At 34.1% G+C, this 14,646-nt stretch overlaps 1 protein-coding gene and 1 long non-coding RNA gene across 2 annotated transcripts; both read right to left on the bottom strand.

The window, feature by feature from the left end:
- Positions 1-7,335: 7,335 nt before the first annotated feature.
- LOC122579814 lies at positions 7,336-8,031 on the bottom strand. The gene is made up of 2 exons (XR_006320704.1): positions 7,933-8,031; positions 7,336-7,842 (listed from the first exon to the last, which is right to left on the bottom strand). It is a non-coding gene; the product is annotated as an uncharacterized LOC122579814 (long non-coding RNA).
- A 2,495-nt stretch (positions 8,032-10,526) lies between these two features.
- LOC122580636 (probable folate-biopterin transporter 2) lies at positions 10,527-14,465 on the bottom strand. Its single transcript, XM_043752905.1, has 5 exons — positions 13,688-14,465; positions 12,799-13,058; positions 12,402-12,497; positions 12,075-12,245; positions 10,527-11,480 (listed from the first exon to the last, which is right to left on the bottom strand). The coding sequence occupies exons 1-5, from the start codon at positions 14,061-14,063 to the stop codon at positions 10,845-10,847; spliced, it is 1,539 nt and encodes a 512-aa protein (XP_043608840.1). The 5' UTR covers positions 14,064-14,465; the 3' UTR covers positions 10,527-10,844.
- Between the last annotated feature and the right edge of the window lie 181 nt (positions 14,466-14,646).

Here is a 14,646-nt window from a genome sequence, read left to right as displayed (position 1 = left end):
CATAAATTAAAAGCCAAAATAGAACATAATAATAAATACAAACCTCAATTCTAGTAGTGACGCACTAGCAGAAACTTCATCCTTGTCAAAAGTTGTTGATGGTGATGATATCTTCTTAATCGGATGGATTATGTCCGATTCATTTTTGACTTCACCAAAATTGGTGTCAGAAGAAGAATTGTGTTGACTAATATAAGCAGCACACGACGTTTCAGACTGACTTACTTTCTGATTATCATTGGATCCTAAAAATAGACCCCTTTTCTTGTAAGGTAACACTTGTTTTTCATCAGCTTGATCATGCATTTTGCTTGATCGATTTAGCAGAGTCCGGGATCCTTCTGATGTCTTCTTCTCCATCATTTTTGAAATGCTAGTGATCACATAAAGATATTCATAGATAAAGAGAATATGTAGTATGAAATGCTCCTCTTCAATTCAGTGTTGGTATAGATATATATATATAATGCAAGATGCAAGAAACGTGATTACTACAACAGCAAAGGAAAAAACTTTCCTTTAGAATAAAAATTTCAAATGTGTGTTTGCTAAAGTCCAAGGCGGGATTTAATTGTAATAAATTCTCAGTAACAATAAGACGAAAAACACCTATTATGTAATATTATTTTTATTTTATAATTAATTATTATTATAAATAATATACAATTTGTAACATAAATGCATGTGAGAATGGTATTACTGACCAACAAATTAATCAATGCTCTATATTTTGAGTATTTAATTTTCAAGAAGTAGTAAAAATGAAAATTTTTGAGTATATATAGAGTATTTAAAACACATATGCTAATATGTGCAATTATGTTTCTAAACCTTCCTGCAATTAATTAAGTGTATAGATGATTAAGTTATGACTAGCATTCATAATGCATGTGAGTATGAAAGCGAATGGGAGAATGGAGAAAATCGATCTATAGAGGAGTAACTATATATAGAAGAAAATAATTCAACTTAATTAGGAATTTCTTTTAATTGTTCATTAATGATAGGCTAGCTTATCATGAATATTTAATTCTAAAAATATCTATTACCTTACATAAGATTATGTCATAAGTATCATGTGATCTTTGTAGCACTCCACAACCTGTTGGTCATTTACCAAAATACTCGTATTAGAATAAGATTAAAATAATACTGTCAAAAGTACTTATGGTACGGGACAATTACTTGAATAACGAAAGTCCATTGTAACACGATTAAGCAGTAATTATAACTTTTGTTCCACATTTTTGTACGTACCCATAGGATCCAAGATGGATCGATAATCTTCATAAAGGTGTGTTACTTTGACCTCCATTTCAATTTATACATATAAAAGGCTCTGCGTGCAGGTTTACTTTTAAAGTCAAACGATCTATGTTAAAGAAGTTTGATAGAGCTATGCAAGGATTGTCATTGAAGTTAGCTAGATAAAAGATTCCGTAACTCATGCTGCAAGCAGTATTGGTCGAATCCATTAATCAGACTCTCATGACTTGTTTATATTTTAGTAAGTTCGTTAAATATGGTTTCTATGGAATGTATAGGGTACCTCATTTGGATCCAGAGAATGATATTATTATAAGCCTTACACAACACAAACTCAATATATAGTTTCATGGTCTGTACAACCAAATTAAATGTCCAAAATTTAAATATAGTGGCAACAATTCGAAGTAGGATATAAGCATTATTCGTCAAAAAATATACGGAGTATTATACAACGCTATGAACAACCAAAAAGCACTTGACGTTCTTATGTAAATTAGTGTCATAAGGAGAATCAATAACTCATCGGCAGCTAAACTTTGGTGCTTGCTAGATCGATGTATCACAATCATTATACCAACATATTCATTGTTGTTCATGTGTTTTTAGGTTACTCTTTTATCTCATTCTAACCCACAAAGAGATCGAACAACGTAACAGTAAAATTAACAATGAAACTGAAACTACATTCTGAAGATCGATCAGTCAATGCAACATAGATAGATCAAACATATGCATCAAGTACTTATAATTCAGAGCTTTATTTGATAGGTGAACTGCAAACATCTTCTAGCTTCGTCTTGCGGGTTTTTCAGTAAATTTCTTTAGTCTCTACCAAATTATACAGTAGTACTCTTTGATACAGATGATGCATATGTATATGTTGGCATTGCAGTGCATTTTTCTAACCCAGAATACTATTACAGCATGCTCTTTAAGAAGACACCATAGGCAAAGTATTGGAAGGGTGTTAACTTTACCCATGAGTTATACTAGAGTGGAACTTCTTTAATCGATCAAGTATATGGATTCTTAGCAAGATAGAAAATTTTCATTGTGTTGACTAATTTTCTGAGGTACTGTGAAGGAATTGTGGTTAAAATAACGGGTAAAATCGTTAATATATCGACTCATCTTCATTTACGCAATACTAATGTATATATACCCTCCGTCCCAATTTAAATGTCAACATTTGACTTTTGAAGTCCTTCTTTCTCAACTTTGACCGCATATATTTTTGTTTGTATTATATAATACTTGATGTACAATATATGGATGGATTGAGTTTTAGATGTATTTTTAGTGACATAACTTTCATTAAGTATTATATTACACAAACAAAAATATTTACGATCAAAGTTAGAGAAAGAAGACTCAGTAAGTCAAATTTAGACATTTAAATTGCCAAATTGGAACGGAGATGTCTCAATGACAAACACTTGATAGCAAAATCATCATAAGTAACCTCCCATATTGCATGTGTCCCAAGCTCACAGTCCCACACCTTCATACAGAACAAATACTAATTATGAAGATTCAACCTGAAGAGATCTAATCCAGATTTGGGCTGCTGCATGGATGAATTGCCAACTCCTTGATCATGATCACTGCCTTCTACAATATGGTATCTGACCCTGGCGTCCCCTGCTGTCGGTTGCTTGTTCCCACTTTCCCAAATAGCTTGTTCCTTTTCGCAAGAAATTTCATGTCCAAACAACCAAACTCTATTCTTCTTTCTGTTTTCCTCCCCCCTTTCAGGGTTGCTTCGTTTCTTGCCATCCAATATTGTCAAAGGATTCTGTTTCATATGCATGCCATGATCATCTTGAGCCAGCATATACCCATTCTGGTTAGAAATACCACTGCGTAAGGCCCCTCCTAGTGTAAGCTCAGTGTTGTAGTCACTTCCACCGCCAAGATCTTTTGATGCAGCCTGTTGTACTTGATCACCTTCAATATTTACATCACTCCTAACAGCGCCTACAGATTTGGTTACTGGTTTGGTTTGATGCACTTTTTCCCCATCACCAATATCAGGTGCATTGCCACCCTGAGGCTCCTTTTCCGCTCTGGTGCTAGCTTGATATATAGAGGATGCATCAGGTTCCAAAGTTGGCAAACAAATTGTTAAACTGTCAATTGCAAACCAGACCCTGGGAGGAATTTCTTGTGCATTTTGACCATTACTCGACTCTAGTAATTTTTCCTGGTGCTTGTTCCCGATCTCTGGCCTAGAGGATAAATCTTTTGCAGTATGTTGTTCTTGCTTCTGTAGATTATGGATCACTTCACTTTCCTTGGGCTGTTTAGCCCGTTTTGGCCGCAAGACTCTATCAGAAACCTGCACTGGTTTTTTTCCCTTTTGACTTTGCCCTTCTCTTTTAGGTGCATTATCTCTAATGCTTCCACAGCCAACATCAGCTTCATTATTTTTCGTGTCTATGGTTAAACGACAATTGCAGCCATCACCACCATCGTCATCTTTTGCCAAGTCTTTGGTGCTGGGCAGTTTTTGATTGCAAGTGGATTTTCGTCTGGTGTACCCTAGTAACGACACCTTTCCTGCACCAGAGTCCTTCCGTGGATTTTCGTCTGATGTGATTATCTTCACATTTTCTTCCTCTCTAACAGAGCTGATAAATGACATATTAATTCACTCATGATTAGGTACGCAATATCAGATTTCATTCAATCCTATGGAGTAATCCTTAAAACCCACAGTCATTCTTGGATTTTCAAAGGAAGTAGAAAGTCATCATTAAAAATTAGAATGAAAAACTAAACGATTGAATAACTGAATACTTGCTTAATTGAATACACAAATAAACTAACAATTAAGAAAATACAGAAACAATTAAACCTTGTCACGGCCTGATGGATAGGAGATAAGTTTGCATTCGTGGTCCCTTCTGATCCTTTCTTCTGCATCGTCTTTGATACGTCCATATGTCTGAAAATCGTAGAGAGACCAAGCAGGAATATGGTTGTGATTACAAACAACTTTGGAGCTGTGTATACATAAGAGGGATGAAGTTCTAACTATTAATTAGATAACATATATGTCATCATCTATTCATAACTGAAAACGAAAACATATGCAAATAACCTTGGCGGGATTATTTTTTTTATATGTATAAAAAGGCAATTAATAGTCAGTGATATGATCTATATTATTAATTGTAGCATTAATGTCATTGTGATTTATGTATCATTAATAAATGCATCATGAAAAAAATATATAAAATAGTTGAAAACTTAGAATTTAATATAAATTCGATCAATTTACTGGATTTCCGTAACTAGGTGTTTTGTGTTTGGGCTTGGGGGAATCGTATTGTGTTTTCACCTAAGAATCGGTAACTTAAGAAAAGGTCATACTGATATATAAGTATACTAGCTAATTAACCCGGGTTTAACCCGGGCATATCAATCAAAGTTTTATAAAATTGCATTTTCGGCACCGAAATTGCGATAGTCTAAGAGCACTCGTCTCATCAAAATAGTATATCTTATAATTAGTTATAATTAGTTTATTAACTCGCATAATATGTGAATAATTAAAAATATGTTATGATAAAATTATTTAGACGATGAAACTTATAAGACAATGTATAATTTATTAGAGTTTTTTTCTAAAAAAGATAAAAAAAAATATATATATATCTCTAAAAAATTTTTTATAATATAACCAAAAAAAAAAAATGCAACAAATTTTAAGAATAAGAATGTTTATGACATCATAAGTAAATTAAAAAAAACAAACTTAATATTAGGAAATAATTTGGATGTGACAAATAAGCAATATTTATAGAATAATAATGTCACAACAATCATCTTTTATTTAATATAAAGATATGTTACATTAATTTTATGCAAAATTTGTAAATATTTTACCTTTTTTAGAGGTCAAAGTTATATTTTCTAAAAATTTAAAGTTCCATTTTACGCAAATTCTATATCACTAATTTCAGCAACGGAATTAGGATTAAAAATTTGAAAGTGATCATGGCACAAGTTATTTGATACTAATCTTGAAGGCTATATCAAGTCATATTTCATTACAAGGGGCCCAGGGCTAACGTTTCTAGTTATAGACAATAGTTAAGATGTAAATAATGTCATGTATACATCTTAGATACGGTATACATTATTACACACCAGGGTCATATGGCCGACACATAGAGAAGAAGTGCCATAGTTTATTACAATAACTTAAGCCATGGATTTTACAGGCTCTACCCCAATCACTGTGTGATGTTGCTCACGAGGAGAATAGATAGTGAAGTTGGAGCAAGTTACATGCTCATTGTTTATCACAATAACTTAAGCTTGGAAGGATTTAAGAACAAACTGGGACAATGTGGAGTGGAAGCAGGTTATTTGGTTTAGTCATATGTGCCTAGACATGCATTCATTTTGTGGTTGGCAATGCAAAAGAAATTAATGACTCATGATAGAATGTTAAAATGGCAGCCTCATGTAGATTTTCATTGTGTTCTTTGCAAAGGAGTAGAGGATAGCCATGAACACTTGTTCTTCCAGTGTGGGTATGCCAGGAAAATCTGGAATTTTGTTACAGAATTGGCTCCTATGTTAAAGAGTAATACGAATATGATGGATTTAGTGGGACAGATTGCAGCTAGAAAGGTTCAGAATAACATTTCAGTAGTTGTCAGCAAGCTTCTTTTGGCTGCAGCAGTGTATAACATATGGCAGGAAAGGAATTGGAAGATTTTCAAGAAAACAGAAAGAAGGGAGGAACTTCTATGCAGTCTGATCAAGGAAAATGTAAGGCATAAGATGCTTTCCATTAGAGTAAAGAAGTCTATGAATGTGGATATTGTGGCTGGAAGATGGAACTTGAATTGGAAAAATAATGAATTGGTGGCTATATCTGAATAGAGGGACTGTTGGTTTGTTGTTTTAACTGTCCAGTTTAGTGTGTGCGAATGAGAATAGAGAGCGGTGTAAGATGACGCTTTTAGTCTCATTCTAGCACTAGTTGGGCAGTTGTGGAGTGATTGTGTTGTCATGTTTTATTTGTGTAAGAATTTGCTTCTGGTTGGTTGATTGTCTGTGTTAGAGGTCAATTGTATAAGGCATTGCCTAGTATTTCCTTTTTTGTTTCTAAATTTGTGCATATTAATGAAGTTCACCTTAAAAAAAATATATATTTTTTTTTTTAATAAATAAAAGGGGTATTAAATGATAATTGTGTGGTAAGTTGGTCACCAAATGTGATCACACCCCCTATACCAAATGCTCTTCCAGTCTTCCTACAGAACTGAATCCGTTTTTGGCAAAGCACGGAATCTAGAGTTTAACAAAAAGGCCTTATGGAATTCGTTGGAAACTATTCTTAATGAAGTTCATGCAAAACATGGTATTTAGTACGCCTGCTTTTTGCAAACCACACAATCTAGTGTTGTGAGTTGTGACGCAAATCTCAACAAGTGAAATTAGATTTTCAGAGGTAAAAGCTTTATTCCAGCATATTAGATATTTGACAAGTTGAAGAATGAACAATATCCATAACATGATGTCCTGCTTGTACTCTTCACAAAAAATACACTTGCAACCTATTCCAGAAAAAACATAAACGATAACCCAATTCAAAAATATCCAGCTTTTGTCACCCAAATGCTGGAAGATGTTTGGTTCATCTTCTGATAAGAAACTTGTATACAAAATTATGTCATTCAATGAAAATGATTGTTGAAGAACTATAATTCGCCATTGTATACATGTTAGGGTCAAGTTAGTTGAATGAGATCACAGTCGGAATTGCTCAATCATATTTCAATAAGATGACTGCAGATCCACATAGTGAAACATACATTTGGGTGTTTAATGATCAAAAACCGTACACAACACAAACCATAAATCACACCATGATCTATACAAACTAAATGTCAAAATAGAATATCAACCAATCAAAGTGAACAGACGCCCTTATGGAAGGAGTCTCTCTACCTTTGGGTAGAGATAAGACCGTCTATAACTCACCTCCCTCATACCCCGCTCAGGGATTGGGTGCAGTTGTTGTTGTTGCAAAGTGAACAGACATAGTTGAGAACAACATTTGCAAACCACATACCATACACATGTTCAAAGCATTCAAGCAATAGAAGATTACAATCTGAAAATACAAAACCAGTCACTGCAGGGCTTATTGTAGAAAGGCCAAAACCAAAAATCTTGGCTTCATAATTCCCATCTAACGAAGGATTAAGAAAGTAGTATAATCCTAGGGCAGCCCAAATGCACATCTTGAAAGGCTGAGCTTATGTGACACGGATGCAACTCTGTTTTTTGAATGCATCCGTCTCAAATGAGCACAGCATACCCAGATATGCATTGGTGCTGCCCGGGGATTACATTACCGTCTTATTCCTTTGAAACCAATAATTATTCGTGGGATGGGAATTAAAGGGCAAAAATTTCTGATTTTAGCATATCTAAATTAATCCCCACAAAACTTATACTAATAATATATTGTTAAAAACAAGGAAAGAATAAAACATAGTAAGAAACCACTTCTTCATCAACCCACTTTTGTGCCATAAACCACCATATCTGTAATAGAACCAAAGATTTAACAATCAATACAAACTCAAAAGTCAAACATAATAACAAACATATTAACAAGAAGATTGCTTCAAATACCTCGAAAATCAACATAAAAATATGTATTTTCCTTCCGGTGTTAGGATTTTACGGGATGAAGTGGAATCTAATCTAGATCCATTAAAGGAATGACGGCGATTAAGTGAGAAAATAGGGTATCTGACTAGTTATATTTATAGTCAACCAAATGTACTGTTTTACTAACATGCAGATATGGGCCGTGGGCTTTCACATGGACCTTGTTGATAAACCAAGTATTGGTATTAGCCGTGGGCTTTCACATGGACTTTGTTGTTAACCCAAGTGTTGCTAAATGTTTATTTTTTTTCAAATAAAAAATTAATTATTTCCAATAATACTGTCTCTTAGTCATTAAATATAATTGAAAAAAATAACGATCATACTTTTTTTTAACTTTGTGATAGTCAAATATGGACAATAAAAATGGGTAATACATTTTTTAATTTTAACTTTTCATATACTTAACCATCATTATTTGTCTCAAGATGGCCATTTACAATAAAAATGGGTCAGCATAAACGATAATCTAATATAAATAGGATACAAATACAATGTATTGAGGTTTTGAACATGAGAGAACCGTCACTAGTACAATCTTATAGGCATCAAATTATGTATGTATGTTAGTATATGCAAAAATGTATTATTATCGACCCTAAGAGCCCAAAGACTAGGGACTGCTAAAGTACTAATAAGCACCAAAAACAGGAAATTTGTTTCCACAAACACCATACTTAACAATAACAACTTAACATGGTAGTAGTAAATTTGTTGCATTAAGATGTTTTTAGGGAGTCTTTCCTTCACATTCTGTATAATTATTGTTTCCAGCTTTCCATGACTCATTTGGGTCACATAGGAGACTCTTTGTTGCATTTTGCATAGAGATAGTTTATAGTTTACTTAGTCATTTGGTGTTGATACTTTGTGTTAAAGGTGGAAACTGGAAAGTGTAGCTCTTTATTTTAGATTGTGTTGATTCAGCTTACATATTATCTCTAACGGGACAAATTTCTACATTTATAAGTTATTAAATTTAAAGTTTTAGTTAACAAAAGAAACTGGGTCAAGTGGGCCGAATGTTGAACCACATGTCCTTATGATTACATGCTAAAAAACTACCCATTTTACCCGTTTTGATGGGTTACCCAAACCCACCTGACCCACCCATCATGCAGCCTTTAAGTTGACTAGTTATCAACCTGACTACAAACCTCATCTTGCTATTTGATGATACATTTGTGTGTTACTGATTGAGACGACCCAGAGAGAAAGACAATAATCTGGGAGAAAGACGGGCCAACTGTTGAATTGGTTTTCCAGTACACCTACCCTTGGTAGATATCCAAACTCAATGCCAAGGAGATATACATAAACATGCATGGCCTTCAAACATCTTCACTATTCAGATTATCCACATAATCTAAGGAGCATCAACAAACTTCTCACTTATCTGATATCCAAAGTCCGAACTCATACGTTATCCAGAAGTATTTGAGTTGAAAAGCATATATTTTTATCTAAATATAATTAAACAATGCAATAGGGATAGATCAATAGGTAATGCAATGTGAATCCCATTAAAAGGCTATATTTGTGTAACTGTCTATACCCAAAGCTTGGCGAGCGGGGTTACATGACATCGGTTCAGACTAAAGATAGATAGATGGATATAGTTGGTCAGTAGCAAGAACGAAGAAAAGCCTCCAAAAATTGGGAATGGGGACAACAAGACCCCAAACGGGATCAATCATCCATGGAATGTTGGTTATTCGAGAAATGGTTCTACTTTCCGCACATCTTTAATAGTAAGTACCCTGTGGCCACCATATATAGCAAGAGCTCCACCGAATCCTTCAATTACATATAGCAACTCCAATGTGTTTACCTTGATAACATTCTAAGCGAATCGCTATAATTACACCTCCCCCAGATCCCTCTTTTTGGGCTTCCATTTTTATCTACCTCTTCCTTGTTTTCTTTTCCTTCTTCCAACTCAACTTTTTTTTTCCTCAAATGTATATATATGTCAAAATATAATCAATCTTTCTCAAATATATATATATATATATATTTTGAACGGCAAAAATCTTTCTCAAGTATATATATGTCAAAATATAATCAATCAAGTAGCCACGTAGCTATAAAAGTATTGAGAAGCTTTGAAAAGCCGCAAAAGTAATGCTTCTCAGTTGTAGATCTTGACTTGATGTGTTGTCAAGTGGAAACTCAGCAGCAGGGTGGGAAGGTGCTTTAATGTGAGCTTATAGTCCACAATCACCTTAATTGTCATAACGGTCGCCTGATGTTGGGTAGCTCCAGCAGCCAGCTTACTGTAAGCATCTACTTGCAGGAAGATTAAAAACAAGAACAATTTATCTGTCTTTCAAGAACATTCTTCCAGATGGATGAGAAATAAGTTGAATCTTATGACAAAGTCTCAAATGACAATCTGATAACGTTTGATTTCTTAATTAAAGAAGTTAAAAGCGTGTAATGAGACATAAAAAATAGCAATAACAATTTGAGAGAATGACTTATTATATACAATGAATCGCTCTTTATCACATTATACCCACATACTCATCACTTACGACATTTTGACAAAAATGTTAAGAATAATCACATATTATATAATTGATAATGAAAAAATAACAAATGTTAACGAAATAACGTATACAAAAGATACAAATTGTCTCGAAAGAACTTAACTAGTTTTTAGCCCGAAGCAGTATCTGTCGTGCCTCTCCTTTGTCTTCTCAAATCTCAATAAACAAATATCAAAACTTCAACATTCTCAATCAGTTCTTTGTAAACACGATTGAGTTGGCCACCATGGTGTATAAATGTAACACGGGAATATATGTTTCTTAATGCTTGTGAATTCTATCAGCATCTATCACTGGGTTTCTAGTCTCTATAACTTGAGTTCAACCAACACTACTGACGAGTGGAGTAAGCTCCACCTCCTCGGGTTTCGATAATTCAATGTCTTCTACAATACTGGATACTTCTATTCGAGATTCATTGTCCTCTAAAATACTCAATACCTCTAAACGAGAAAACTCAGACAAATTGGTATCACTTTTAGGAACCAAAAATAGAAAACAAAGAGGTAGGAGCCTCAACAAGTTTCGAATCAAAATAGCAAGCCACAGATTGTCAAACTTCGTTCTTGTGACATTTAGGACATGAAGAAGTAAACCACCTAACCATGTTGAGGACATGAGACCGAAATTGTCAATTGACATGAGCAGAGCAAAAAATGTGCCTTCAATGCCAGGTGGACAAAGTTGCGAAGATAAGACAAGAAGTGGCATCCATTTTAAACGTCCGACCAACTGTAAGACACTTTCATCCAAAACCGCAAAGAAATAATCGGGTATTCCTACTTTAAGGTTGAGCCTTAAAATGAAGATGAGATCAAGCATTCCCGACAAGCCAAAAACCAACTGAGTCCAAAATAATAGAGCTCGGAAAGGATGGGTCTTTAATCTGTACTGATATAGTATGGCACCTAAAAGAGATCCAATTGAACCAATCGATAATACGAAACCAATAGTCTCCTGCATACACAAATTTAATATCGGGCATCATATTTGTAGACAAACACACTATGAAAGCGGTAGTTTACATCATGTGTTAACACAAGTCTCTATGCATCTTTTCCATATAACATTTCGAAAAAACTAATAATAATGACTCCTTTGGATCTCGTAGGAGACTCGTTTCTGGATTTGCAAACACAAAGTTTTCATAACTTATTGAGTTTATTGTTTGACTAATCAACACGAGTACAAACCCTTCGTAGAGATTTGACGCTATGTGTGTGTATGACTTGTTTAGAAGTGGCAATTTCAACAAAATTTGTTGTAAGTTGGTTGATTTGGGTTGTGTCTTTCTCTAACTGGTCAAACACCAATTATAGCTTAAACAACAAATGGGTCAAAAGTTGACCGAAGTTAATTTTAAGCATATACAATAACATAATTTTGTAATAATCTTTAATACACTTATTATTATATGAAGTTTTTGAAAAATCTGGATAAGGAGTTCTTCTGGTAAGCCCAAACCCAGACATTACCTGTATTGACCAGGACCCGTTCCTACTCCGCCCATTTTCCACCTGCAGACTCATTAAACTAAAGAGAGAACAATACCTGGGAGAAAGATGGGCCAGCTTTTGAATCGGTTTCCCAGTAGAATAACCCTTCGTATATATTCAAACTCAAAGCAAAGGAGAGATACATATACAAACACGGCCTCCAAACATCTTCACTTTTCAGAGTAGTCCACATAGCTGTAGCAGCATCACCAAATTTCTCACTTATCTGATATCCAAATAAGTATATTTTTCCAATATTAATATTTAGTTAAGTCAAAAAGCATATACCTTTTTTTCAATTGTTAAAAAAACAATGTAGAATGAATAATTTATTACTTGATTTGATACATATATGACCTATCAAAAGGCTAGCTATATGTACCTGTTTATAAGCAAAACTCGGCGAGTGGGGTTCCATGAGCACAAGACCAACCAGTAACACAAGTGCATATGGTATACTTAGCAAGCCATAAACTCCCTTAAAAGCAGAAAACACTTTTTTAGCGTTTATATAATTCACCAAATATATATTCCACCATCTCATGAAAATTGCCAGGCACATGTTCAAACATTTTCTATACATCTAAAAGATCAATACTAATGATAATTGGGAAATAACCATACTTTTATCAAACGCTACCATGACCACATATTTAAACAGAAAAATAATTAATCATCGTGAAGACAGAAATTGCAATTGCACTTTTCACACAACATTTTGTAAATCATGTTGAAATTTACATAGTATGAAGAATCAAGAAAACCAAACAGAAAGTCACCTTTGGACCAATCAAGTGAACAAAAACACCACTCAAAGAAAATCCAATTAGAGCGCCTATGGAAGAGCTCAGAGCACACAAGCTTTGCATATCTGGAGCAAGAAGAGGATGAATACCACTGTGTTGTGCAACACAAGCATCAACCGTCACATCTGCTATTGCAACTCCAGCACTTCCGGCAGTTAAAGTCACCAATGCTAGGACAATATGCAGTTTTGCGCTGAATGACAAGAAAAACATTGATAGAATTCCTATAATGCCTGACAAACAAAAAAAAAGCAAATATTTGTTGATATAAGTATAACACCCTTGAAAAAGAACACTCAATCTCTGATTCATTGACAAACGTTAATGGTGAACGTGAGGCTTTTACAATCAAGTCACTACTTTTCAACACCGTGCTTTACAAGAATCCTTTAGGTTCTTAGAAACACAAAACACTTACACTAACTCTTTTGAAATGAAGCTTTCGCTGTCATGGTCACGATACACCTCTTATAGAAACAAAGAAAATATATTTTTAACAAAAACTTTGCCTGTCAGATAATGCGCAAAGTACCTTTCAATGATAACAAAGCAGCTTATCTTGTAAAAGAGAACTAGAAGCATCAACTTGTAAGAGAACAATTGGATCCAAGCTTGGAAATTTACCAAAAAAGGAACTAAATTTCATCAGACAAAAAGGGTAACATTGGCACTCATAAATCATCTCAACTTTTCGCTTTATCTTTATAGGATTAATGAGGTATTCCTAGTCAGCAAACTAAATCTTTATGCTACATATCTCAAATTAAGCTAGAATATTTGAAAAGTACTATGTTGGCATATATATAATCCATATAACAACTATATCAGTGGATCAAAACATGTACAAAAGATAGTTAGTTACCAGCAAGAACGAGATAAGGCCTTCTTCGAAACCCGAAAATGGGAACAACATCAGTAAGAAGACCCCAAATGGGCTTAATAATCCATGGAATGTTGGTGATTCCTGTATAAGCCTGTGCTTCAGAAGGTTGTACTTTCTGCACATCTTTCATATAGTACTCTGTGCCCACTCTAGCAAGAGCTCCACCAAGTCCTTGATTTACACCATAAACAACAACAACTGCAGCCACAACAGTCCAATGTGTTTCATTTGACAACATTTTAAACCAAACAATTGGTGCCTTAAAATCAAAATTTTCCAAGATTCCTGTTTTTTTACTTTCATTTTCATCCTCTTCAACTATATCTTTTATGGTAACTTTTCCTTCTTCCACCATTAGAATTCAACTTTATTTACAGCTCAAAAACCGAAAAAGTTTTGATTTTTCAATATGGGTATTTCAAGGTTTAAGTTACAGATATGAACACGGCTCAAAAAGCATTGAGGGTCATTGAAGAAACCTTGAAAGTCAAAGTCAACGCTTTTTTTAATGTGGATCTTGGGATCTGATTGGTGGTTTTTCTTGAATGGTTTTGATTGGTGATTTCAGTACATCGTTTTAACCCCCATCTGGCAGTGAAAAAATCTTTACATGCAGTTAAAAAGAAAAAGATGAAATCTTTTGCAAGAATTATATGCTCAAATGGATATGAAATAATCTGAAGCTGGTGTGGTGATGACAAAGCTCGGATGAAATCTAAGGAGAGGTATGAAAATGTTGGATAGTTGGTGGAAGATTTTATGCCATTGTTTGACACTTTGACTACAATCCTGGTTTTGTTTCAATATGTTTTTGGCTAAACTTTTACTGTACTGTACAAGAGGTTATTAGTCTTATTATTTGTACAAATAGTTGTTCGTCAATTTACACCGAAAACAAGTCAACCCGTTAGGTGACTTGTTTTTATCTAGACTCTTAC

Source organism: Erigeron canadensis, chromosome 8 (genome assembly GCF_010389155.1).
Source record: "Erigeron canadensis isolate Cc75 chromosome 8, C_canadensis_v1, whole genome shotgun sequence".
Lineage (NCBI taxonomy): Eukaryota > Viridiplantae > Streptophyta > Magnoliopsida > Asterales > Asteraceae > Erigeron > Erigeron canadensis.
The sequence above is the reverse complement of the archived record's forward strand: the minus strand, read 5'-3'. Positions and strand labels throughout refer to the sequence as shown.

What these genes read in the sequence shown, in the direction of transcription:
- LOC122580636 (XM_043752905.1), bottom strand. Translation starts at nt 14,063, where the DNA reads ATGGTGGAAGAAGGAAAAGTTACCATAAAAGATATAGTTGAAGAGGAT. An exon ending in GCCTTATCTCGTTCTTGCTG is followed by an intron (nt 13,059 to 13,687) that starts GTAACTAACTAT and finishes TTTGTTTGTCAG; the next exon opens with GCATTATAGGAATTCTATCA. An exon ending in CTGGCCCATCTTTCTCCCAG is followed by an intron (nt 11,481 to 12,074) that starts GTATTGTTCTCT and finishes TTGTGTATGCAG; the next exon opens with GAGACTATTGGTTTCGTATT.